Source organism: Canis lupus, chromosome 4 (genome assembly GCF_048164855.1).
Source record: "Canis lupus baileyi chromosome 4, mCanLup2.hap1, whole genome shotgun sequence".
Lineage (NCBI taxonomy): Eukaryota > Metazoa > Chordata > Mammalia > Carnivora > Canidae > Canis > Canis lupus.
The window spans coordinates 69176023-69200833 of NC_132841.1; the positions used below are offsets into that span (position 1 = coordinate 69176023).

General features: G+C 40.9%; 1 protein-coding gene and 1 long non-coding RNA gene across 17 annotated transcripts in view; one reads left to right on the forward strand and one right to left on the reverse strand.

Annotated features, from left to right (window-relative positions):
• The window catches only part of MROH2B (maestro heat like repeat family member 2B), a 62903-nt gene extending 56230 nt beyond the window's left edge, over nt 1-6673 (forward strand). For 6 of the 8 annotated variants that reach the window (XM_072824774.1, XM_072824773.1, XM_072824776.1 and 3 more), the window contains 5 exons: nt 3887-4042; nt 4366-4500; nt 4908-5010; nt 6025-6090; nt 6531-6673. In XM_072824774.1, coding sequence (XP_072680875.1) covers nt 3887-4042; nt 4366-4500; nt 4908-5010; nt 6025-6090; nt 6531-6637 — 567 coding nt within the window. In that variant the 3' untranslated portion in view covers nt 6638-6673. Of the gene's footprint in view, nt 1-3886; nt 4043-4365; nt 4507-4907; nt 5011-6024; nt 6091-6530 lie in introns of those variants that run through there. The other 2 variants (XM_072824775.1, XR_012030208.1) reach the window with 2 other exon arrangements.
• Nucleotides 1059-22190, reverse strand: LOC140632600 (uncharacterized). 9 transcript variants are annotated; one of them, XR_012030215.1, is made up of 6 exons: nt 22055-22179; nt 21070-21185; nt 6766-6927; nt 3862-3940; nt 1320-1395; nt 1059-1223 (listed from the first exon to the last, which is right to left on the reverse strand). It is a non-coding gene; the product is annotated as an uncharacterized lncRNA (long non-coding RNA). The 9 variants fall into 9 exon arrangements; XR_012030214.1 differs by having other exon boundaries at nt 21996-22136; XR_012030210.1 differs by lacking the exon at nt 22055-22179 and adding an exon at nt 21789-22048.
• Between the last annotated feature and the right edge of the window lie 2621 nt (nt 22191-24811).

The following is a 24811-nucleotide window of genomic DNA, read 5'->3' on the forward strand; positions in this document are numbered from 1 at the left end:
CCCGGCTTCCTCACCTAGCACAAGGATTGAGCCCCACTTGCCCATAGGGGTAAAAAACTCATTAGTATTCCCCTTTGTAGCTTTCCTCTCTCATTCCCATGAATTATGACAATATTCAACACAGAGCAAGGGCCCAAATAAAGGCCTGTCACCTCCAACACTCTTCTCCACATCCAAGACTCAAAGGTTCAAAACGCTTGTGTGTGGTTCATTTAATCCAGGAGTCAGTACCAACGATAGCCAGCAGGCCAAATCCTGCCCAGATCATCTTTCTGTAAATTAAGTTGTATTGGAGCACAGCCATGCTCATTGGTTGCATATCGTCTATGGCTGCTTTCTCACTTCATCTGCAGGGTTGAATTAGTTGTTACAGAAACCATATGGCCCCCAAAGTCTAAATTATTTACTCTCTGGCCTTTTATGGAAAAAGCTTGCCAACCCCCAATCTAGTCAGTATCCTAGAAATTCATTTCAAAACAAGGTCAGTCTGTGACCCCAGGCAAAGGAAGGTCATTTTCCTTTATAGCTTCTGGAAGACTAGACTTCATTATTTATTTTTGGTTTATTCTCTGTCATCAGTGTAAAAACCTATTTATTTCACCTCCAACTTACATCTATTTTTTTGTGATTGAAACCTGTTTCCTCATGTTGTGTTGTCAGAGGAGATGGAAGACTGCTGGTTTCTTCCTCTTAAACATTAACGCTTGATTAAATTACCTTTCTACCTGCTAGTCTCCAGACTGAAAAGTCTTCATTTCCTCCATTATTCATCATAAACCTAATTTTTCAGCTCTTTAAATATTTTACAAGCCAGTGACTGTGTTGTGTCTCTAGATGCGGCCTGCAAAGGATTGAATACAACCTAAAGAAAAATTACGTCTCAGGGCTGATTTTTTCCCTATTTATCCACTCCAATCTTTTTTTTTGTTTGTTTTGTTTTGTTTTGTTTTGTTTTGTTTTTAATCTTGCCTTTTCTTCCTGACTCCTTGGCAATTTGTAATCATATAGGCCTCTAGATTTTAGTCTACAATATATGCCCACAGTCAACAATTCTTCACTTTTGTATTTTTCAGTGTCCTTTATTTACTTGCTAGCCCAAACCCGGCCTTTGAGAGCAGCTTTCTGCTTGTTTTCAGCTACTTTTTCCAACGTATCAACTTTCCTTTTAATTCTCTTCTTGTCCTCAAAACCACTTGCTTGGCTCCCACTCAATGTAGTATCTTCTGTAAAATAACAAAGAGGTTCTTTTTTTCATTACACAGATAATTGATGGCAATCTTCAACAACAAAGGGCTGAAGTCGCCCCTACAGCGACCCACCTGTTTGTTAGGTTCCCTGGGGTTGTTGTTAATCCAGGCATGATGATTCTCTTGGCTCCCAGCCTCCTCTAATCACCTACAAGTTTTGTGATCAAGACAATGTTTCTCAGTCTCATGCAGAAGAAAAAATCTCAAGTCCTCCTGGGTGGTTAGATTAGAATTTTCTCATCCCCAATAGGTACCAATTCCATCATATTTGTATAAAAGTGAAATTTGATAAAATTTAGGTCTTAGTTATGACATGCTATTTACTCTCTGCTAATGCTCTCTTCCCACAAATAAATTTAACTATACTTGATGAAACTTTGCCCCAGGGATGCCTGGGTGGTTCAATGGTTGAACATCTGCCTTAGGCTCAGGGCGTGATCCCGGGGTTCTGAGATCAAGTCGTGCATGGGCTTCCCCTTGCATGGGGCCTGCTTCCTCCTCTGCCTATGTCTCTGCCTCTCTTTCTGTGTGTCTCATGAATAAATAAATAAAATCTTTAAAAAAAAAATAAGAAAGAAAGAAACTTTGCCCCAGCAGTTTTCTATAGATTAAGCATACAATTCTGTAATCTCCAAATTTCTCCCCTCCTCCCTGTCTTTCAGTATTTAAGCACTTTGTTGGAAGTCTCAAGACATGGTGACACTTCAATGAAATGGTAGAACAGAAAATATGGCTGCCGCCTCCCGCTCTGGGTTCGCCCAAGCCCGTCCTCCCGCCGACCCTGTGCAGTCACCTTACTCACAAGACACTAAATTCTAGTAACCCTCCCAACACCCACAATAAGTTCAATGCTTGTTTCCTGCCTTTTCCTATCATCCCTTGATCTATCATTAGGGCCTATCACTTGATTCCAGAAAATTTTAAAGATTTTGAAAAAAACTAAATACCTTTCTACCTTTCTGTATTCTGTAATTGGTTTGTTTTCTTTCTCTAAAAAGAGACCTTTCAGGGCACCCAGCTGGCTCAGTCAGTAGAGATGCAACTCTTGATCTCAAAGTTAAGTTCAAGCCCCACGCTGGGTGTGGAGATTACTTAAAAATAAAATATTTTAAAAAGAAATAAATATGCAAACAAATTGGGGCACCTGGGTGGCTCAGTTGGTTAAGCATCTGACTCTTGGTTTTGGCTCAGGTCAAGATCTCAGGGTCGTGGGATCCAGCCCCATCTCGGGCCACCACACTTAGCCCCACCCATGTGCACATGCTGTCTCTCTCAAACAAGGAAATAAAGAAATAAATAATCTTTTAAAATAAATAAATAAATAAATAGACCTTTTAAAAATGTATCCTGACCTCCTTCCTATTACATTTAAACATTTCTACTTCTATTCCCATTATACAAGCTCAAGTCTCATGTATTCATTGAACTTTTCTGGCCTTGTCCCAATCAACTGTCTCTATTTTTTCTGCAAGATCTTTATTAACTTCCTTTTCTTATGGCATTTTTGTTTATGTGCCCATTTCTGACATATCCTACCTTGCTATCATAATTAATACTACTCTCTCTTCTTCCTCTCATATTCATGGGCATGCTTTTTGTTGGCCCTTGTTTATAGCAATAAATAATATTCTGCTACTCAGGATGACTTTTCCCTTCATTGTTCTGTCTTTTTATGGGTATTTTAAATAAGTTTGTTAGACCTGGAAGGAAAAAAAAGAAAGAAAAACCTCCAGAAAATCCTTTAGTGTTTTTTAGAACTCTGAACAGTATCAGCAAAGTGTCTGGGAATAACAGGCGGCCATCTTTCTCCAACACCTCACCCTTTGGTCCTTAAAATCACTGCTTACCATTCCGGCCAGACAACAAGCCAGGAAGCTCCAGAATTTCACATATGCAAGAGTAGGGCTAGGCACTTGTTTGATTATTCTCTGTCTCTGAGACCCAGGGCCCAAATTTCTGAGCTGCATTTAATGCCACTGGAAGGTATCTGGGATCTTAGAGAAGAGTCTTAGGACTTGAGAAATTTAGATTAGAAGCCCCAGAATTCTAGACACAGGCTAATTCATACAAAATACATAATAAGCAGGAACCCTCGTTGGCCTTTTGCCACCAGTACTCCCTGTTTACCATTCCTATGGTCTGTCTCCCCAGTAGCTACTCAAATGACAGAAACCAAGTCTCAGGCAGCCCCAGTGGCTCAGCAGTTTGGCGCCGCCTTGGGCCTGGGGTGTGATCCTGGAGACCTGGGATCAAGTCCCACGTCAGGCTCCCTGCATGGAGCCTGCTTCTCTCCCTCTCCCTCTGTCTCTCTGTCTCTGTCTCTGTCTCTCTCTCTCTCCCTCTGCCATGAATAAATAAATAAATAATCTTTTAAAAAATTTAAAGAAACCAAGTCTCCAACTCTAAAGCATCACTTAAACCTCAGACCAATGGTCATTTAAACTCACAGACTGTGAGTGCAGAGCTTCTGGAGAAGAAAGAGCATTCTTGGTGCACACAGCGGCTGAGCCAAGAGCGCTCTGGTGCCTGGGTTGCGGCCTCCCTTTGCTGAAGTGGGGCAGGGTAGAGCTGGGGGTGGGGTGCCGACTGGGAGTGGCCTGTGAGGGGGACTCACCCACCACATGCATCTGTCGCCACAGGAGCAGGATGATGTGAGACTGACTGCCATCTTCTTATTTGAGAATCTGGCATCCCTAACAGGAAGAAGGTGGAAGATTTTTTTTGCGGAAGAAATAAAAAAGAGCATGATTTCATTCCTTCTCCACCTCTGGGATCCTAATCCCAAGATTGGAGCCGTAAGTGGCCCCTGCACAGACACCTGCCCTCTCCTCCCACCGCTGAGAAGTGTCAGTGAGTCAGGTCTGGCTGAACCAGAAGCCAGTTCAGAGGCCACTTCTCTCAACTGAACCCGAAAACCACTTCTTCAACCCTAAGTTCTTTCTTGCCCACTCTGTCTGAGATTGCTCTTCCATCTTTGAAACTGAGAAGGTGGCAGCGCTGACTTTAACCCCCTCGCATCACTGGTGTCCACTGCTCCCTCCCAGCACCAGGCAGCATCCTTCCCTTCCAGAGGGCAGTCCAGTGTTAGGGGCAGTAACTCTAAATACTCTCTTTCTAGGCTTGCTGTGACGTCCTGATCATCTGCATCCCTTTTCTGGGTCTTCAGGAACTCTATGGGGTGTTAGATCATCTCCTTGATGGTCAGGATCTACCACGGGCCAGGGATTTCTACAGGCAATTCTGTGTGAAACTGGTGAGCGTGCAGTAAATGCTGCCTGCGAAAGCGCAACCCGGAGTCCAGGCAAATCCCAGAAAGGCAAACAACACAGGGAGGGATGTCTGGCCCTCGCCAGAACTGTCCTGCAAGGATAGCAATGATTCCTTGTGTCCTGCCCCATTACCCTCAGCTCTTTCCCAAGTCCTGACTGGGATCTGTTCTCTGAGATGCCTGAAACACAGCTGCTGATAGTCTCACAAGCCCCAGTACTGTTCTGATGAAAATCGGATTTGAAATAACCATAAGACATCTTCCAGTAGAATAATTAATGGCTGTGTGAGCCTTCACTGGCCTTTAGTTTCCCTTTGTGGGACCTACAAGATGCCAAATTCCATAAAGGGTCACTTCCCAGTTGTCTTCTTTGTAACGTACTTCTCTTTCAGGCAAGGAAAAACCAGGAAATCCTGTGGATCCTCCACACCCACTCATTCACCTTCTTCAGCAGCAATTGGGAGATGATCCGGAGTGCTGCAGTCAAGCTCACAGGTGGGGGCCTGGCTGCACTCCCTACTCAGAGGTGTCTGCTCCTTCCCATCTAGTTTTGCTTCAAATGGAAGCTACTCTACCATGAAAGTGGGAATGACTGGGATGACAAAAAAAAAAGTGCCAGAAAGGAATTAATTTTGCATCTTGGAGTATCTTCCCTCAAAGGAAGCTGTTCTCTTTTGCAAATGAAAACTTGTAACATCTTCTAACTTCCCAATACCCTCTCTCTTCCCGTTAGACCCTCCTACCTTGTGGGCCTTCCATGCTTCTTCTGGTTCCAAGTCATGGCTCTTTCCTTTGCCAAAGTCCTTGCCCTCAGCCTGCTGCCATGCCAAAATGCTTCCTTTGCATCATCCCTTAACATAAGCCATACTAAACCTCCTAAGCTCAATTGAAGCTGAGTTTTAGCAGCAACATGATACAAGTGGAAAGTGTGTTGGTGAGGAGACCAGCAGACCTTGGCTCGGCTATAAGATTCTGGACAATACACTTAACCTGTCTGATCTATAAAATAAAAGAGGAATGTAATTGAACCCCTGAGGATCCTTCTATTATGAAATTCTAAATATTATCATGACACCTAGTGCAACTAATCCAGCCCACCGTGAACCGGCTTACTCTCTTGGCCACCTTTAAGACTGAGTTAAAACCTAAGAATTTCTTCTTGGATCACATATATGATCCCTCTAGCTGCACTGTAAATTTTTTTAAGACAAAGATCATATCTTACTTACACATGTTTGAAACCCTGACAACAATTGGCACCCCCTGAGAGGACACTGCATGATCTTTTCCAAATACACATTGGGTGAGGGACCACTTCCAGACATGGCTCTCAAGACCCAAGAGACATCACCCTAACATTATCCCGGGGTCACAAAAAGAGTCATATAGTTTGCTCATTCACTAGCCAGACCACTTAACTTCTGACCAGGTGCAGAGTCTGACCTGACCCACTATTCATGGCCTCTTCCTCATGATGAAGTTAGTATCTGTTTTTCCTGTTGATTTTAGATGCCATCGTCCTCAATTTGACCAACCGATATATGCAGTTATTAGACAAAGAACAACTGACCACACGTGAGTACCAAGCCTAGGTTCTGCACAACATATTGTTAGAGAAATACCTTTGAGAAAAAGAAGCTAATGCTGCACCAAGTTCCATGTTAGCCCAGTAACTGAAAATCATAGTACCCCATTATTGTCTCTAATGCCCCCTAGATACTGGAATTTCTCCAGTATAAAGCAACCCCCAGCTCCAGCCCTTTGCAGGTGTCATTCCCAACAGACTGTTATTTTCCAATTGTCTATAAACCTAATGATTAAATGGTCAGGATCTTCTCTTCCCCTATTTCAAAGTTAAAATAGATTCTCAGCTTGCAGATCCAAATCCTACCCACTGGGATAGAATGTGAGCATGGAATCCTGAGCTCCATGTAGAGCTGACCCCCAACATGGAGCCTCACAGTGTGACATAGGTTGGCTTTCTTCGTTCACTGAACTTTGCTGTTCTATTTCAGGGCTCCAGGCACTTCGGCAAGACCCCTGTATCAGTGTCCAGAGAGCAGCTGAAGCTGCCTTGCAGACCCTCCTGAGAAAGTGTAAAGAGACAAGCATCCTTCTGTAAGCCACAAGGAAATAAAGTGCTAGACTTTTTCTACAACTGACTCCTGTCTTCATCCTCACCACCTACAAATTTGCAGTATCTTGAAGGATGCTAGCATGAGGATCTTGAAATGATGGTATATTCCTTACCCTTCAGAGTCTCCTTGCCGACTTCCATTAGTAAAAAGTAAATCCCACAAATTCACGTGAGGGATAACCTGTGATTTGAGTGGTACCGGCCACATAGCTTGCAAGGTTACCCTTCTATCTTACGAAGCTTATGTCCCAGCAGATATCTTGAAATGACAGCACCTGAAACAATTCCACTGCCATTAAGAAGAGGGCCACTGTTATTTGCACACATAGCCCTGTCCTTTATCTCTGCCAGCCTTGAATTACTACTCACACTTTCTACTTTCTAAAAAGCAGTGTTATGATAAACTTTAATCTGTGTGTTCTTTCTCAGGTTGTAATTTTTGTTTTGAGACTATGTCAAGTACTTTTCTACAAAAGACCCACTCAGACATTGTATTAAATCTCATGGTTTCCTTTCTATTGTTATCCCAGAGCATTTGAATGGCATGTGTACGTGGGTGTGTTTGCGTGTGTGCATGTGTGCACATGCATGTGTTAACCTTCTTCACGGCATCTGAGTCATAACTTCTTTTTGTCACAATGCCTACCTGAAATGTTACACACATGGCATTATGTACATAACAAGAAGTTTCTAACACAAGAAGTGCGAAGCCTGGCACTTGTCGAACACTATTACCATCATGATAATCCAGTAGCAACATTATTAAATTGATGCATCCCTTTATAAATTCCTATTAGCTATATTCTCATATCTTCATTGTCAACGTCTTTGGGGAAGCATCTTTTCCTACAAGACCTTCTACGGACCAAAGGAATTTTTTAGGTCAGAGAATTTAGGCCAGAGTCCATTTATTCATTCATTTAACAAATACTTACTGAGTGCCTAAAATGTATAAGGCACTGTTATAGCCATCAGGTCTATGACTATGAAGGAAAAAAAATAGAAAAATTCCACCATCGTGGAACTGAATGCTATGAACTCTGCTTATAAATTCCAGAGGATGGGATGCCTGGGTATCTCAGTGGCTGAGTGTCTGCCTTCAGCTCAGGGCATGATCCCAAGGTCCCAGGATCGAGTTCCACATTGGGTTCTCCTCGAGGAGCCTGCTTCTCCCTCTGTTTATGTCTCTACCTCTCTCTTTCATGAATAAATAAATAAGTCTGTAAAAAAAAATTCCAGAGTATGGAGCCAGCCTCCAAGATGGCCCTCAGTGATTCTTGCTTCTGGAATCCATGTAGTCCTCTCCCACAATGAATAAAAATGAGTTATGCAATCAATATTTCAGGAGTTACAATGTGTGACTTCCAAGGTAAGGTCATAAATGGCATTGAACTCTCTTGAGTTACTCACTCTGGGGGAAGCTAACTGCCATGTGAAAGAAACACTCAAGTAGTCCAAAAAGAGTTCCATGTGGCAAAGAATTGATGTGCTCCCCACCCCCCCACCACCACCCCAGACCACACACACATACACAAGCTAGCAACCAGAGCTAACTTGCTAGATATGTTCATGTGCCGTCTTGGAAATGGATCCATGAGCCCCAGTCTGAAAGTCTTCAGATGGTTAAAGCCTCAGCTGACACATGACTGGATTATGAGATAAAATACAGAATGCCCAATTAAATTTGAATTTCAGGTCAACAATGAATATCTTTTTAGTAAAGTATGTCCTGATTTTTACACTGGAAAAAAAAAAGTATTGTTTCCTAAAAACAAAAATTTAAGCACCTTGTATTTTTATTTGCTAAATCTGGCAACCCTACTTCAATCTAATGAGAGTCTTGAGCCAGAATCACTAAGCTGAACTACTGAATTCCTGAACCACAAAACTATAAGAGATAATAAATCTTTGTTGTTTTAAGCCACTAAGTTTTAGGGTAATTTGCTTTGCACCAGTGAGTAACTATTACACAGAGTCCATGATACCACCAAAGTTGTCTGCAAATTTCTGTGTATAATTGTGTAGGTGCATTTTCGGGGTAATGGCTTTCATTAAATTCTTAATGAAGTCAGAATCTATTCCCAAGCATAATATATATGAAACAGAGCAAGAAAAGGAAAGTAAGAGACATGAGTTTAGTCCACCTCTTTTGGCAGGTTATTCAAAGTCAAAAGACTTTTCAAAATAGCACTGTCCACTAGAACTTTCTGCAGTGGTGATACATTCTGTATCTGCATTGATTGATATGCTGGCCACTAGCCACACGTGGCAACTGAGCTTTTGAAATGTAGCTACTCTATCTAAGGAATTAAAAGTTTAAGTAGCCATATATAGCTAGTAGCTACAGTATTACACAAGACAGTTTCCAAACTTGGGGCAAAGAGTCCTAAGAGAATTTGAGTAGAGCCACCTCAGAACTATAGGATGTTCTCAACATGAGCATAAATTCAGATACAGGACCTTGTCTGATATTAATTTACATATCTTCACTACTTCTCTCCATCCCTTCTGGCATCCAACAAAGAACCTTCCTCATCACTGATTGATAGAAATTAGGTAGAACCTGGTATCATAATAGTGTTGCATGGGGACAGATGGTAGCTGTACTTGCAGTAAGCATAGCATAACATACAGACTTGTTGAATCATTGTTGTACACCTGAAACTACTGTAATCTTGGGTGTCAACTGTACTTTGATTTAAAAATAAATTAGGCAGAACAGCCACATGAAACATTGCCACTGAAACTTCATCTGTCTAAACTCTGATCTTAGAAGGATTCTCTCGCTGACAGGAATTCCCAACAGTCCTTACATGCTGTGTGACTTGGGGAAACCATTTAACTAACCTCTTTGTACTTCCACTTCCACATCTGTAAAATTAGGGTAATAATATCTACTTCAAGATGCTATTGTGGGGATTAAATGTATTCATGTACACGTAAAGCATTTAGAAACCTGGCCCAGGATCATGGTCAAATAAATGTTACCTATATGATATAAATATTAATAACATGAACAAATATATCATTAGAATCATAAATATTAATGTAAACTCAGCAATTGGTATAGAAAGCCAGCTGATTATACCACCTCCGTGGGGCCATGTTCCTGACCCTGTGAATACTGCTACCCTCCTTGGGAGGCTGAAAAGAGGCTGCCAACCTGCCCCCACCCCATGCCAGTCAGAAGATCCAAGCTCAGCAGCTGGCACTCCTGCTGTGACCGCCAGAGTCCCTACAACACACATCAAAGCCTTCCTACCTGCTTTCACATCACACAAGCTAGTCAGGCTGTGTGGCAGGAAAAGTTTAGATCTCTTTGCTCTCTCCAACAATTATTTCCATTAATCCCTCCCTCTCAGAGTTGCCGCCAGCCTGGTTCAGGCCTCTCTTGCCAGTCAGCCCCCCAACAGGTTGATCTAAGTGGTTCAAACACAGGCAAATCACCCAAGGGAGAAACACCTCTAGAGGGTCTCGGGAAATTAGAGTTACAGAGGAAAAGCATGTTCAAATACCACCGAACAGATTCCTCACTCCTGTTGCTTGCCTCACTATTATTTGTACATATGATCATTTTTTAACTCATGTTTACTTTAGAGGAGTGATGCATAACGGGCTAGCACTTCTTTAAAGGGCTCTGGGATCACTTGTTTTGCAATTCAGTACTCTGCCCTTTGACCCAACAGTGAGAGCCAGGGCTCTGCTGGTAAACTGGGGACATTTAGCTTGGCTGACCCTGCTAAAATAGTTTTACCAGAAAAGAGGAGAACAAAGATCACAGATGAGAAGAAATCGGCTTCCAGGGAAAGAAGCCAGGGGAATTGCTTACTTGGACTTGTCCCTGCACAGCCCTAGTACAAGACTTCTGGAACCCTCAAGACACTCTGAGATTGTAATATAAATTTTCTAATAGTGTTGTCTTTTTACTAGATTTAGCCCCCAGCCCCACTGTTATCGTTCAGATTACCAAAGTATGTAACTAGAGTGCGTGGTCAGTTAGACATGGCAGTAACCTGTCCGCTAATCAGTAGCTTTCATCTGGGCCCCTGACAGAGAGCAACTTTCCAACAAACAATTTTATACGGCTGCACTCTGGAAATTATCATCTTGGAATTTCTCTTTCATACTTGTTTTTTGCAGGTATTTCTAAAACTGGGATAGTAGACAACATGAATAGAGTCGAGAGCAACCTGAGGGAAGACAATGGGATTCATTGCAAAAATGTGTGTGCATGTGTATAAAATGACCAAATTGTGACATATGAAATGGCATTTGCTTCTTACGTCTACTTTGTCAAACTTGATTTACCCGACAAAACATCCTTACTTATTTGTATTCCTTCTGGACAAACTGTCCTGGATTTTATTTATTGAATTATGTGGTTATCCTGGAAGCAAGATAAATTTGGAGAACACAATTTTATAAATATCTGTGACTCATAGCTTCTTTTTCAATTTGGGAGCCTCCAAAAAAAACATAAGATAAGAAATCCTTCTGCATTACCTACCACTTCCTCCAAATATTCTCAGAGGTAAATCCTAAGGATTAAATTGACCAATGCCCTAACACCTTCTTCACTGCACAGTGATGAAAAAGAGACTCTGTTTTGGAGATGGAGATCCTGGAGAATTGCTTATTAGTCCTAGGTTACCTAGGACTCATTTAATTTTTCAGAGAGCATAGAAAGGGAATAGGAATTTATCTTTAGAGGCACCTGAGTGGTTCCATCCATTAAGCATCTGCCTTTGGCTCAGGTCATGATCTCCAAGTCCTGGGATCGAGCCCCATATCAGGCTCCCAGCTCAGCAGGGAGTTTGCTTCTCCCTCTCCCTCTGCCTCTGCCCTGCTTGTGCATGCTCTCTCTCTCTCTCCCTAAAATAAATAAAATATTTATTTGAAAAAAAGGGAATTTGTCTTTACCCTGGTCCTAGTGGAATTATAAGAAATCTTTAACTACCCACATCCAATCCTCAGAGGTTCTGCTCTGGATGAGGGTAAACAGGCCTATGGGCAGGGTTTATGGCATGGCCATTTTCTAGTCTGTAACATTCTACAAAAGATAGAATGGAACCCCATATGACTATAGCAGAAAGGTTTTATTAAGGAATAAAGATGGATAAATAGCAAAAGGCCAAATATTGAATGACAAATCAAGTTATACTGTATCTGGAAGATAGTGGGTAGCCAGAAGAAGTTTTTGATCAAGGTAGTAAAATGATAAAATCCGTACTTTAACATGTGATTAATAGAGTAGATAAGCTGGTAAATCAGATAGTTGTGATGGGCTTTCAGACTAAGGCAGTATTATAAAAATAAATGACACAGCCAATAACTAGTAATGAGATTGAATTAGTAATCAAAAACCTGCCAACAAAACAAAAGTCCAGGACCAGATAGCTTCACTGGTGAATTATACCAAACATTTAAAAAATTAACATCAATCCTTTCAAACTGCTCCAAAAAATACAGAGAAGAGAAGAACACTTTCCAAACTCATTTTATGAAGCCAGAATTATTCTGATTCCAAACCCAGAAAGGAAACCACAAGAAAACAAAATTGCAGACCAATATCCCTGATGAACATAGATGCAAAAATCTTCAGGAAAATATTAGCAAACCAAATTCAAGCATATTTAAAGGATAATATGCCATGATCAAGTGGAACTTATGTCATAATTTAGTTCACAGAGATCTCAATCACCTTTCTCTTCTATATCACATGAACTCATTACATTGATGACTTTACACTGATTGGACCAAATAAGAAAGAAATAGCAGCTAATCTAGATGTACTAGTAAGACATTTGCATATCAGAGGGTGGGAAATAAATCTGACTAAATTCAAAGATCTCAGTGAAATTTTTAGAAGGCCAGTGTCCAGGCACATCAAGATATCCTATCTAAGGTGAAGGATAAGCTGTTGTATCTGGCCCTTCCTACAACCAAGAAAAGCACAATGCCTATTGGACCTCTTTGGACTTAGAGGCAATGTATTCTTCACTTGGGTATGTTACTCCAGTCCATTTACTAACTGACCCAAAAGATACCAACGCTGAGTGGATTGTAGAATAAGAAAAGGTTCTACAACAAATCCAGGCTGCTCTGCAAGCTGCTGTGCTATTTGGGTCATAATTCGGCTCATCAATGGTGCTTAAAATGTTGGTGGTAGATAGGGATGCCATTTAGAGCCTTTGGCAGGTCCCTATAGGGGAATCCCATCCTAGGGCCTTAGGATTTTGGAACAAAGCCCTGCCTTTCTCTGCAGATAACTACTTTCCTTTTGAAACAGAGTTCTTGGCCTGCTAGTAGGCCTTAGTAGAAACCAAATGCTTAATCATGGACCAGAAGGTAACCATGCAACCTGAGCTGCCCATCATTAACTGGATATTATCTGACACACCAAACCATAAAGTTGAGCATGGACAGCAGCACTCCATCATCAGTAGAAGTGATCAGGCCCACACAGGTCCTAAAGGCACAAGTTATGTGAAGAAGTGACCCAAATTATCCTTACTCCAGCTACACTGCCTTCTTTCCCAATGTGCACCTATGGCCTCATGGAGAGTTCCCTATAATCTGCTGACAGAGGAAGAAAAAACTCAGGCCTGGTTTATAGATAGTTCTGAACAATATGCAGCCACCACACATAAGTGGACAGATGTAGTGCTACAGCCCCTCTCTGGGAGAGTCCTGAAGGGCAGTGGTGAAGGGAAACCTCCCAGCAGGCAGAACTTTGACATATATACTAGGTTGTTCATTTTGCTTAGAAGGAGAAATGGCCAGATGTGCAATTATATACAGATTCACGGGCTATGTCCAAGATTTGGCTAAATGATCAGGGACTTGGAAGAAAGATGATTGGAAATCTGGGAAAGAAGTACATAAATAGATCTCTCTGAATTTGCAAAAAAACATGAAGACATTTGTGCTCTATCTAAATGCTCACCAAATGTGACTCGATGTTAATAATGAAGTGGATAGGACGACCTATTCTCTAGACACCAGTCAGCCTCTTTCCTAGCCACTCTTGTCATAGCCCAATGGGCTCATGATCAAAGTAAGCATGGTGGCAGGGATGGAGGTTATTCATGGGCTCAGCAATATGGAGTTCCACTCACCAAAGCTGACCTGGCTACAGCCAATGCTGCAGGCCAAATCTGCCAGTAGCAGAGACCAACACTAAGTCCTCAACATGATACCATTCCCCCAGGATAATCAACTAGCTAGATATTGGCAGGCTGTTTATATCAGACAGCTTCTATTATGGAAAGGACATTGTTTTGTTCTTACTGAGGTATGTAGTGGATACGGATTTGCCTTCTATATACCCAATGCTTCTGGCAAAACTACATCTGTGGACTTACAGAATGCTTAATCCACTGGTGTTATTCCACAGACCAATTACTTCTAATCAAGGGACTCCCTTCACCGCAAAAAAAGGAAGTGTGGCAAGTGGCCCATGTTCATGGAATTCAAATGATCTTAACCATGTTCCCCACCATCCTAAAGCAACTGGCTTGATAGAATGGTAGACTGGTCTTTGGGAGACTTTGTTACAGTGCCAGCTGGGTGGTAATATCTTCTTGGAGGACTGGGGCTAGTTTCTCCAGAAGACTCTGAATCACCATCCAATAGACAGTGCTATGTCTCTCATAACCAGATTCAGAGATCCAAGAATCAAGGGATGAAAATGGAAGTGGCATCATTCACTCACTGGCATCACTTCCTGTTACCCCCTAGTCATCCACGAGCAAAATTTCTGCTTCCTGTTTCTATAATATTATGTTCTGTTGGCCTAGAAGTGTTAGTTCTAGAAGGACAAATCATTCTACAAGGAGACACAACAATGATTCTATTGAACTGCCACCTGACCACTTTGGGCTCCTTATGCCTCTGAATCAACAGGCAGAGAAGGAGTAACTGTAGGAGTAACTGTGCTGGATGGAGTGATTGATCCTGATTGCCAAAGAGAAATTGGACTACTACTCCACAATGGGGACAAAGAAAGGTATGTCTGGAATACAGGGCTTTCTGGATCTACAGCTTGCAGATGATAGATAGTGGAACTTCTTAACCTCCACAATCACATGAGACAATACCTTATTATAAATATATAATATATATGTATTTCATATATATATTTCATATATGTATACGTAGAGAGAGAGAGGGAGAGAAAGAGGTTCTGTTTCTCTGGGGAACCCTAACTAATACACTCTGCTTATGTATATACTATCATATACATTACTTTTATACTAGTCAAAGGAAAATTGGAATATCTATATCAATACCAGACAAAGCAGACTTCAAAACAAAGAATTGATCAGATATAAAGAGATATTTCATGCCAATAAATGGGTCACTTAATCAAGAGGACATAATGATCCTACGAATTTATAGAGCTTAAATACACAAAGCAAATACTGGTAGAATTGAAAGGGCAAATAGATAAATCCACACTTACAGTTGGAGATGTCAACACTCTCAATAACTGGTAGAACAAGCAGACCAAACATCAACAGGGTTATAGAAGATTTGAACAAGACTATCAACCAACTTGATCTTATTGACATTGTATGGAACACTCCAAAGAACAACAGAATGCAACTTCCTTTCAAGTGTACGTGGGTAATTCACCAGATAGATCATATTCTGGGCCATAAAACAAATCTCTATAAATTTATCCATTTTGAAAGATCAGTTTGAGAAATATATCATTTTTTATACAGCTGAATCTTTTTAAAAAGTTATAGAAATTAATTACTGACTTTATTTCAGCAACCAAATCTTATCCTGAATGTTGGCTTATTTTGAATAAGACCAGGTATAGCAAAAATTTTAGAATCAGTTAAGGTCCTTTATCAATGAAAAGTGCTATTGCCATTGTAACATGTCAGAATAGTGATTAAGAGTGTGATCTACTGAACCAAAGGACTTGGATTTGAATCCTATTTCTTCCATTTGCCGTGTGAAGTTCACTAAATTTCTTAGCTTTTCTATCCCTCCCCATCCTCATTTGTAAAATGAAACTATAGTATTTATTCATAGTGTTGTTGAACTGATTAAATGAGTTAATATATGTAAAGTGCTCAGAGGAAGGACTGGCACCAATAAGCACCATAGAAGTTTTCGGTTTGGATATTAATGTTATTCCTTACTGGCATTCAGGTCTTTGTGTTCCACATTCCAAGACTGGGTGCCAATATTCCTTCTCAGAAGAGATGGAACATCCTAGCCTGAGTTGCTTAGGACCTATATTAGGCATTTGCAGCACTGCCATTATAATATGAGAGAAAAATGCCTCCCACAATACACAGAGAAAATACATCTGGCTCGATAAATTTACTTTGATGTCTTAGCCTTACTTGCCAAGATTGTGAAAGGGCAAGCTCATGAGGTAACATCCCTCACAAACCCGCTAACTGAAGCACAAGTTTGACCATTAAATCACAGCAGCTCACGGTCTCTGCCATGGGCTAAATGTATCCTTTCAAAATCTGAATATTCTGTAGTTTTTAGGGGATAGATTCTTTACCTCTTTGGTTAGGTTTATTCTTAGGTATCTTATGCTTTTGGGTGCAATTGTAAATGGGATTGACTCCTTAATTTCTCTTTCTTCAGTCTCATTGTCAGTGTATAGAAATGCCACTGATTTCTGGGCATTGATTTTGTATCCTGCCACACTGCCGAATTGCTGTATGAGTTCTAGCAATCTTGGGGTGGAGTCTTTTGGGTTTTCTATGTACAGCATCATGTCATCTGCGAAGAGGGAGAGTTTGACTTGTTCTTTGCCAATTTGAATGCCTTTTATTTCTTTTTGTTGCCTGATTGCTGAGGCTGGGACTTCTAGTACTATGTTGAATAGCAGTGGTGAGAGTGGACATCCCTGTCTTGTTCCTGATCTTAGGGGAAAGGCTGCCAGTGTTTCCCCGCTGAGAATGATATTTGCTGTGGGCTTTTCGTAGATGGCTTTTAAGATGCTGAGGAATTTCCTTCTATCCCTACATTCTGAAGAGTTTTGATCAGGAATGGATGCTGTATTTTGTCAAATGCTTTCTCTGCATCTATTGAGAGGATCATATGGTTCTTGTTTTTTCTCTTGTTGGTATGATCTATCACGTTGATTGCTTTACGAGTGTTGAACCAGCCTTGCATCCCGGGGATAAATCCCACTTGGTCAAGGTGAATAATCTTCTTAATGTACAGTCGGATCCTATTTGCTAGTCTCTTGTTGTGAATTTTTGCATCGTGTTCATCAGGGATATTCATCTATAATTCTCCTTTTTGGTGGGGTCTTTGTCTGGTTTTGGAATTAAGGTAATGCTGGCCTCATAGAAAAAGTTTGGAAGTACTCCATCCCTTTCTATCTTTCAGAACAGCTTTAGTAGAATAGGTATGGTTTCTTCTTTAAACGTTTGATAGAATTCCCCTGGGAAGCTATCTGGCCCTGGACTTTTGTGTCTTGGGAGGTTTTTGATGACTGCTTCAATTTCCTCCCTGGTTATCGGCCTGTTCAGGTTTTCTATTTCTTCCTGTTCCAGTTTTGGTAGTTTGTGGTTTTCCAGAAATGCATCCATTTCTTCTAGATTGCCTAATTTATTGGCATACAGCTGCTCATGGATTGGAAGAATTAACATTGTGAAAATGTCAATGCTACCCAGGGCAATTTACACATTTAATGCAATCCCTATCAAAATACCATGGACTTCCTTCAGAGAGTTGGAACAAATAATCTTAAGATTTGTGTGGAATCAGAAAAGACCCTGAACAGCCAGGGGAATATTAAAAAAGAACCAGAGCTGGGGGCATCACAATGCCAGATTTCAGATTTGTACTACAAATCTATGGTCATCAAAACAGTGTGGTACTGGCACAAAAGCAGACACATAGATCAATGGAACAGAATAGAGAATCCAGAAGTGGACCCTCAACTCTATGGTCAACTAATATTCAACAAAGCAGGAAAAACTATCCGCTGGAAAAAAGACAGTCTCTCCAATAAATGGTGCTGGGAAAATTGGACAGCCACGTGCAGAAGAATGAAACTAGACCATTCTCTTACACCATACACAAAGATAAACTCAAAATGGATGAAAGATCTAAATGTGAGACAAGAATCCATCAGAATCCTAGAGGAGAACACAGGCAACACCCTTTTTTAACTTGGCCACAGCAACTTCTTGCAAGATACATCCATAAAGGCAAAGGAAACAAAAGCAAAAATGAATTATTGGGACTTCATCAAGATAAAAAGCTTCTGCACAGCAAAAGAAACAGTCAAAAAAAACTCAAAGACAACCTACAGAATGGGAGAAGATATTTGCAAATGACGTATCAGATAAAGGGCTAGTATCCAAGATCTATAAAGAACTTATTAAACTCAACAGCAAAGAAACAAACAATCCAATCACGAAATGGGCAAAAGACATGAACAGAAATCTCACAGAGGAAGACATAGACATGGCCAACATGCACATGAGAAAATGCTCTGCATCACTTGCCATCACGGAAATACAAATCAAAACCACAATGAGATACCAGCTCACACCAGTGAGAATGGGGAAAATTAACAAGACAGGAAACCACAAATGTTGGAGAGGATGCGGAGAAAGGGGAACCCTCTTACACTGTTGGTGGGAATGTGAACTGGTGCAGCCACTCTGGAAAACTGTGTGGAGGTTCCTCAAAGAGTTAAAAATAGATCTGCCCTACACTCAGCAATTGCACTGCTGGGGATTTACCCCAAAGATACAGATGCAGTGAAACGCCGGGACACCTGCACCCCGATGTTTCTAGCAGCAATGTCCACAATAGCAAACTGTGGAAGGAGCCTCGGTGTCCATCGAAAGATTAATGGATAAAGAAGCTGTGGTTTATGTATACAATGGAATATTACTCAGCCATTAGAAACAACAAATCCCCACCATTTGCTTCGACATGGATGGAACTGGAGGGTATTATGCTGAGTGAAGTAAGTCAATTGGAGGACAAACATTATATGGTCTCATTCATTTGGGGAATATAAAAATAGTGAAAGGAAATAAAGGTGAAAGGAGAGCAAATGTGTGAAAATATCAGTGAGGGTGACAAAACATGCGAGACACCTAACTCTGGGAAATGAACAAGGGGTAGTGGAAGAGGAGGTGGGCGGGGGGTTGGGGTGACTGGGTGATGGGCATTGAGGGGGGCACTTGACAGGATGAGCACTGGGTGTTATGCTATATGTTGGCAAATTGAACTCCAATAAAAAAAATAAATTTTTAAAAAACTCTGAATATTGAAACCCTAATTCTCAGTGTGATGGCATTTGGAGATGAAGCTTTTGGGAGCTAACTAGGTTTAGATGAGATCAGGGGTCATAAGGGTAGAACCCCCTAATGGAATTGGTGCCCTCATAAGGAGAAGAAGAGACCAGAATGCCCTCTCTTTCCACCATGTGAGAGCACAGCAAAAAGTAGCTCTTGACACACAAGGAAGAAAGCCCTCCTTACCAGACACCCCATCTGCCAGGACTTAATCTTGGACTTCCCAGCCTCCAGAAATGTGAGAAATAAATGTTTGCTTGTTTTTAATATTTTTTAAGTATACTTATTTATTTTCAAGTAATCTACACACCCAACATAGGGCAACAACTTACAACCAAAAGTCACATGTTCCACCAATTGAGCCAGCCAACACTTCTAAATGTGTATTGTTTCAACCACGCAGCCTATGATATTGTATTAGAGCAATCAGAACTCACTCGACAGTCTTGTTCTTTCTGTCACCAAAATGAGAAAGAACGTCCATCATAGGGTTGTGATTCCCAATCCGTAACTAAGAGAACTGTCAGCTCTAGCCACTTCCACTGCTAGAAGTAGGAGCAGCGATCTCTTAATAAACCAGCATCCCAAGATTAACTTTCCCAGAAAATAGGCTTGTGTGCCAAAATATTCTTTTTAAGATTTTATTTATTTATTAAGGAGAGACAGAGAGAGAGGCAGAGACAGAGGCAGAGGGAGAAGCAGGCTCCATGCAGGGAGCCTGATGTGGGGCTTGATCCCAGGACACTGGGGATCAAGACCTGAGCCAAAGGCAAACACTCAACCACTGAGCCACCCAGGTACCCTTCAAATATTATTTAGATTCGGGAACTTCTAAGCTTCTTCCTTAAGGCCTCTGCCTCTTTCTATAGCATGAGTCTCAACAACAAACTTCTTCACCCTTAATCAATCCTCCACAGAGGCAGTGAGAGGGAATCCCCTATCTTTATTCAAAAGAAAAAAAAAAAAAAACAAGAGAAATAGGAGGGACATGCTTCCATGGCACAAAAGACAAAGCATACCTATTTAAGGCCAAGTTAGTATTTCAGAATGCCAGCCCCTGCAGGTGTAGCAAGACACCACAACACACAGCTCATTAACTCTCCCACGTCTGGCAAGACACAAACAACCACCACAGGTCTACAGCACAGAAAAAAGGCCAACACTGCAGTGAAACAAGATGAACCCTACCCTAGGAAGCAGAAGAGCCATTTCCAGACTAGATCTGCTATGTGACTATAGAAAAATGACTATAAAATGGGCATTTTATTGAGCATACACAGCCAATGGACTGAGCTATGGGAGGCACAGAACCACAGGATGAATCCCTACCCTTACTAGTCTAGAGGAAATCTGGGGGCAAGATTTCCTCAAAGGTGCCTTTCTCTCATATCTAATGAATTCTGTGCACCACGTCCATAGGAAAAAGCCAACCACCATTTTTAAGAGACTCAGGATACTTTGGAGGGCTCCTTATCATCCCAAAGTATTTAATTCCATAGGGCTGTAATCATCCAATTATTTGGCTTGTCCAGTTTAATATCACGCCTGACCTCAGGAGTTCCTCTTCATGCTCAGTATCCATGTAGAGAAGAGTTTCTAGACTTAGAGCTCCAGTTGAAGCCCTTTACTAAATATTGTTATGATATATTCATGGTGGGGCCACCTGGGTGGCTCAGGTCGTGATCCCGGAGTCCTGGGATCAAGCCCCACATCGGGCTCCCTATGGGGAGCCTGCTTCTCCCTCTGCCTATGTCTCTGCCTCTCTTTCTGTGTCTCTCAAGAATAAAAAAATAAAATCTTTATAAAAAAAGGAAGAAAGAGAAGTACATAAAATATTTAATAATAATAATATACTTGTGGGTTGCATAGAGTCTAATAATACACCAATGTTGAGCTTTTTGTGTTAATTACTTCTTCTTGAGGATGTCTGGGAAACTTTCCTTTATTGAGAAAATTCTATTTCATGATTACAAAAAATTCCTTGACCTCTCTGTGTTCCTAGCCCACCTGATCAGCTGATTATTACATAATGGACACTCATTCTGCAGTACATATGCTTTGTGCCTTGAGCCAATGCACCTCTGTCTTGAACATCATTGATCTGTTATGTACCTAAGGCCTTGCCCCTGGAATTCAGCACAAGCCTCCTCTCCTAAGGATGAGTGCAAATAGCAGTGATAACAGGGCAGTTCTTTATGTTTGTCCTTTCACAGGAAATTGTCCTCAGCCTGTGAATCAAAAATAACATTTTATTGTCTTTCTTCTCCTACCCACCTACTCACCATCAGCCCATTCCTTCTCAAACAACGACAGTCTTTCTATCAGGTCTTGTTAACCCTTGGCTTAAAAAAGCAAATTTCCCTACATGATTGATGTTTTTAGTGTAAATCTGGAGCTTTGTCTGACAGGAATAAATAAAAAGACAAATTGTAAGTGCTTTGGTTGTCACAGCAGGGATTCCTATCATGCCATCAGCTTTCTTGTCCCCAAATGTGTGAGCTGCCTGAAAGACCAAGGTAATTGAAAGGCATGCATATACCTCTGGTTTCTCAGATATTAACGGAAATTGCTTCCTACTGTGGTTGCTTTCTGGCTCAGTGTTCTAAAAGAGAAACAGGTCATTCCATTTCTAGGACAAGTATTGAATACACTTTAGTCCATCAAGAAGGAAAAATCTCAGTGCACTGGTAGGTAGTGGGACAAATGTGGCTGCTCAGTTCTGCTAATCTTATACTAAAAATGACTCTTTTTCAGTTCTTTTTTCTTGTCTTGCCCCTCCTCTGCCTCTCTCTCCTACCTCAGAAAAAGAGTTGGTATACCTGGACACTTACTTCATTTCGTACCCAAAGTATATAGCAACTTAGTTTATCTTCAAGTTTACGATGACCTCTTCCACCAGCTATTAGAAATAATCCAAATGCCTATACGGTGGGTAAGTGAGTGAGTGTGTGGGTGTAAAGAATTTTGGTATCCATAAAAAGAAAATATAGACCAGATGATACGCTATGGGGTTCAAAAATTTTCATTAATACACATACTTATCTTAACCAAAAGGTAAAGGCACATGACCAGTTTTAGGGAATGCTGGGTACACCACCTGCCCAGCATCTGTAGCTCTGAGAATGGGTTCACAATTCTCACATGAAGCTGAGAATAGCCATGACCTTTCCAGCTGAGAGAGGAAGCCCTTGATCAAATTAACCGGTTGGTTGGCTAGTTGCCAGGTAACCCAGAGTTCCAGGGGTCATTTGTCAGATAGTTCCCCTTGCCACTCCACACCCCCACTATACCACACCTAAACATAAGAACCTTCCCTCGGTTTCAAAGGATTACAAGTGTCCCAGATCGTTGGTGGAAGGGTAGGGGAGCAGTCTGGATGGGGTTCACTAAAGTTCACAGCATTGATAAGCAGCTCTTCTGTTGGTCAATTATTAGAAAATGTATGGAGTGTCACAAGAAGATTCCATTTCATCTTGTTTTATTCTTCCCTCCCTTCCCCTATGATCCTGTTTCTTAAATTCCACATATGAGTGAGATCATATGATAATAAGGAGCTCGTTATGTATGTAATGCAACTGATGAATCACTGAACTCTACTTCCAAAACTAATAATACACCATATGTTAATGCATTGAATTTAAATAAAACTATATATTTAAAAAACACACTCTCCAGTGTGATTAGAAGATCTTCCAAAGCAGCTTCTCTGCCCAGGTGACTTGCAGTGTCCCCTTAAATCGTGAATGATGACTTGTGGGATGTGGCTCGGCTCCCATGTAGCTCCCTGAAGCTAGTGACGGTTAATGCCCCAGTCAATTCCCTCCTCCCCCTCTGTCCCCCACTTGGTCCAGATGACGTGAACATCAGCACTTTCTGCCTTCTCCTCCAAGGTTATAGCCCACTCTAACCCAGAGGATCTTCACCTGGTCTGAGGCAGCAGGAAGGGCAAGCAGGGGAATTGTCAAATTCACACTATTCTCTTTGCAGTCAATTTTCCTGGCATAAGCAGCCCTGGCTTTCCAAAACCTTCTCTTTAGATGTTCAAGAGCTTATTTTCAGAGTTTCAAAACATTTTAAAAGACTTAATGTTGAAAGTTACATCTCCTTGCAGATTCACTGCAATGATCGTGATTCTTTTATAAACAACTATGAAGATCTCTAACTAGAGGAAAGGACAAGTGTAAGAATGTTCAGAAAAGAAAAAAGGCACAAAATTTAATATTTCAAGATAGCATCTCTCTACAACCTCATTCACTGCTCCCTCCTTCTCCTCCAACTCTTCCCTAACCCCTTACTTCTCCTTCACTAACTCTGGGAAACTTCTTTTCCAAACCTTAGTTGTCAAATCTGCTAATTTATTTTTTTTCAGACTTCATTTAACCTCTCCTATAGCATTTGACAGTGTTGACCATATCCTCTGTATTAGCTAGGAAAAGAGGGTGGTAGTGCATAAGTAGTAGTTGTTTAACTCTCTACTTGCTTAAGACAAGAGGAGAAATTATTGGAAGGTTACTGAGCTCTTCCTCCCAAGGAAATTACATGTTCAACTCTGTTTTGGGACCTGCATCTGGGCCTGGCATTTTCAAATCTATCTCCCTACCCAGGGTGGAAATGAACTCCCTAATAACAAATTCGTTGTTATTTGTTAATAACAAATAACAATGCGGTTGACCTTAAACATTTTTGAACACTATTGTTTTAATCTACTTAAACCTGCTTCCTTTTAACTTCCATATATTCTCTCTGAATCTTCACTCAAGGGACAATGTGGTATATAAAACTGGGCCTGGACAGACCTGGCTTTTAGGTAAGAACACACTGGTACAGCTATTGTGGAAAATAGTATGGAGGTTCCTCAAAAAATAATAAAACTACCATATAATCCAGCAATTCCACTTTTGAGCAAATATCCAAAGGAATCGAAATCAGGATCTTAAAGACGTATTTCACAGTAGCCAAGATATAGAAACACCTAAGTGTCCATCCATGGAAAAAAGAATAAAGAAAATGTGGTGTATATATACAATGCAATGTTATTTGGGTTTAAAAAAAAAAAAAAAGAGGGAAATCCTACCATTTGTTTAAAAAAAAAAAGAGGGAAAGCCTACATGAATGCACCTGCTGGACACCATGCTAAATGAAATAAAGCAAACAAAGAAAGAAATACTATATAATCTCCCTTATGTGTATAACCTAAAATAGTCACATTCATAAAGAAGAGAGTAGAATGGTGGCTGTCAGGGCTGAGGAGAGGGGGTATATGGGGATGTGATGGCCAAAGCGTACCAAGGTTTAGTTACACAAGATGAACAAGTTCTGGAGATTCACTATACGGCATTGCTGTAGCTACGTGTTAGCTATAATACCTATAGCTAACAATACTTTAACAAATACTTAAAATTTTCTAAGAAGGGGGCCACCTGGGTGGCTCAGTTGGTTAAGTGTCCAACTCTTTGGCTCAGGTCATGTGGTGGGATGAAGCCCCGCATCAGGCTCTGCACTTGGCGTGTGCATAGTGCACAGAGTTTGCTGGAGGTCTTCTCCCTCTCTCTTCCCCTCTGTTCCTCTGACTGTTCGAGTGCTCTCTCTCTCTCTCTTTGTAAAATAAATAAAAACTCCAAGGAAATTTTCTATGAAAAAAGATCTTATGCTGTGTTCTTACCATATAAATAAATAAATAAGTAAATGACAACAACAATGATAATAAGAGAGGTAGGGGAAAACTTTCGGAGGTGATGGATGTGTTTATGGTCTTGATTGGTGTCTACTTATCCCCAAACTCATCAAGTTGTATACAATAAATATGTATAGCCTTTTACATGCCAATCATACCTTAATAAAGTAGTTTTAAAAA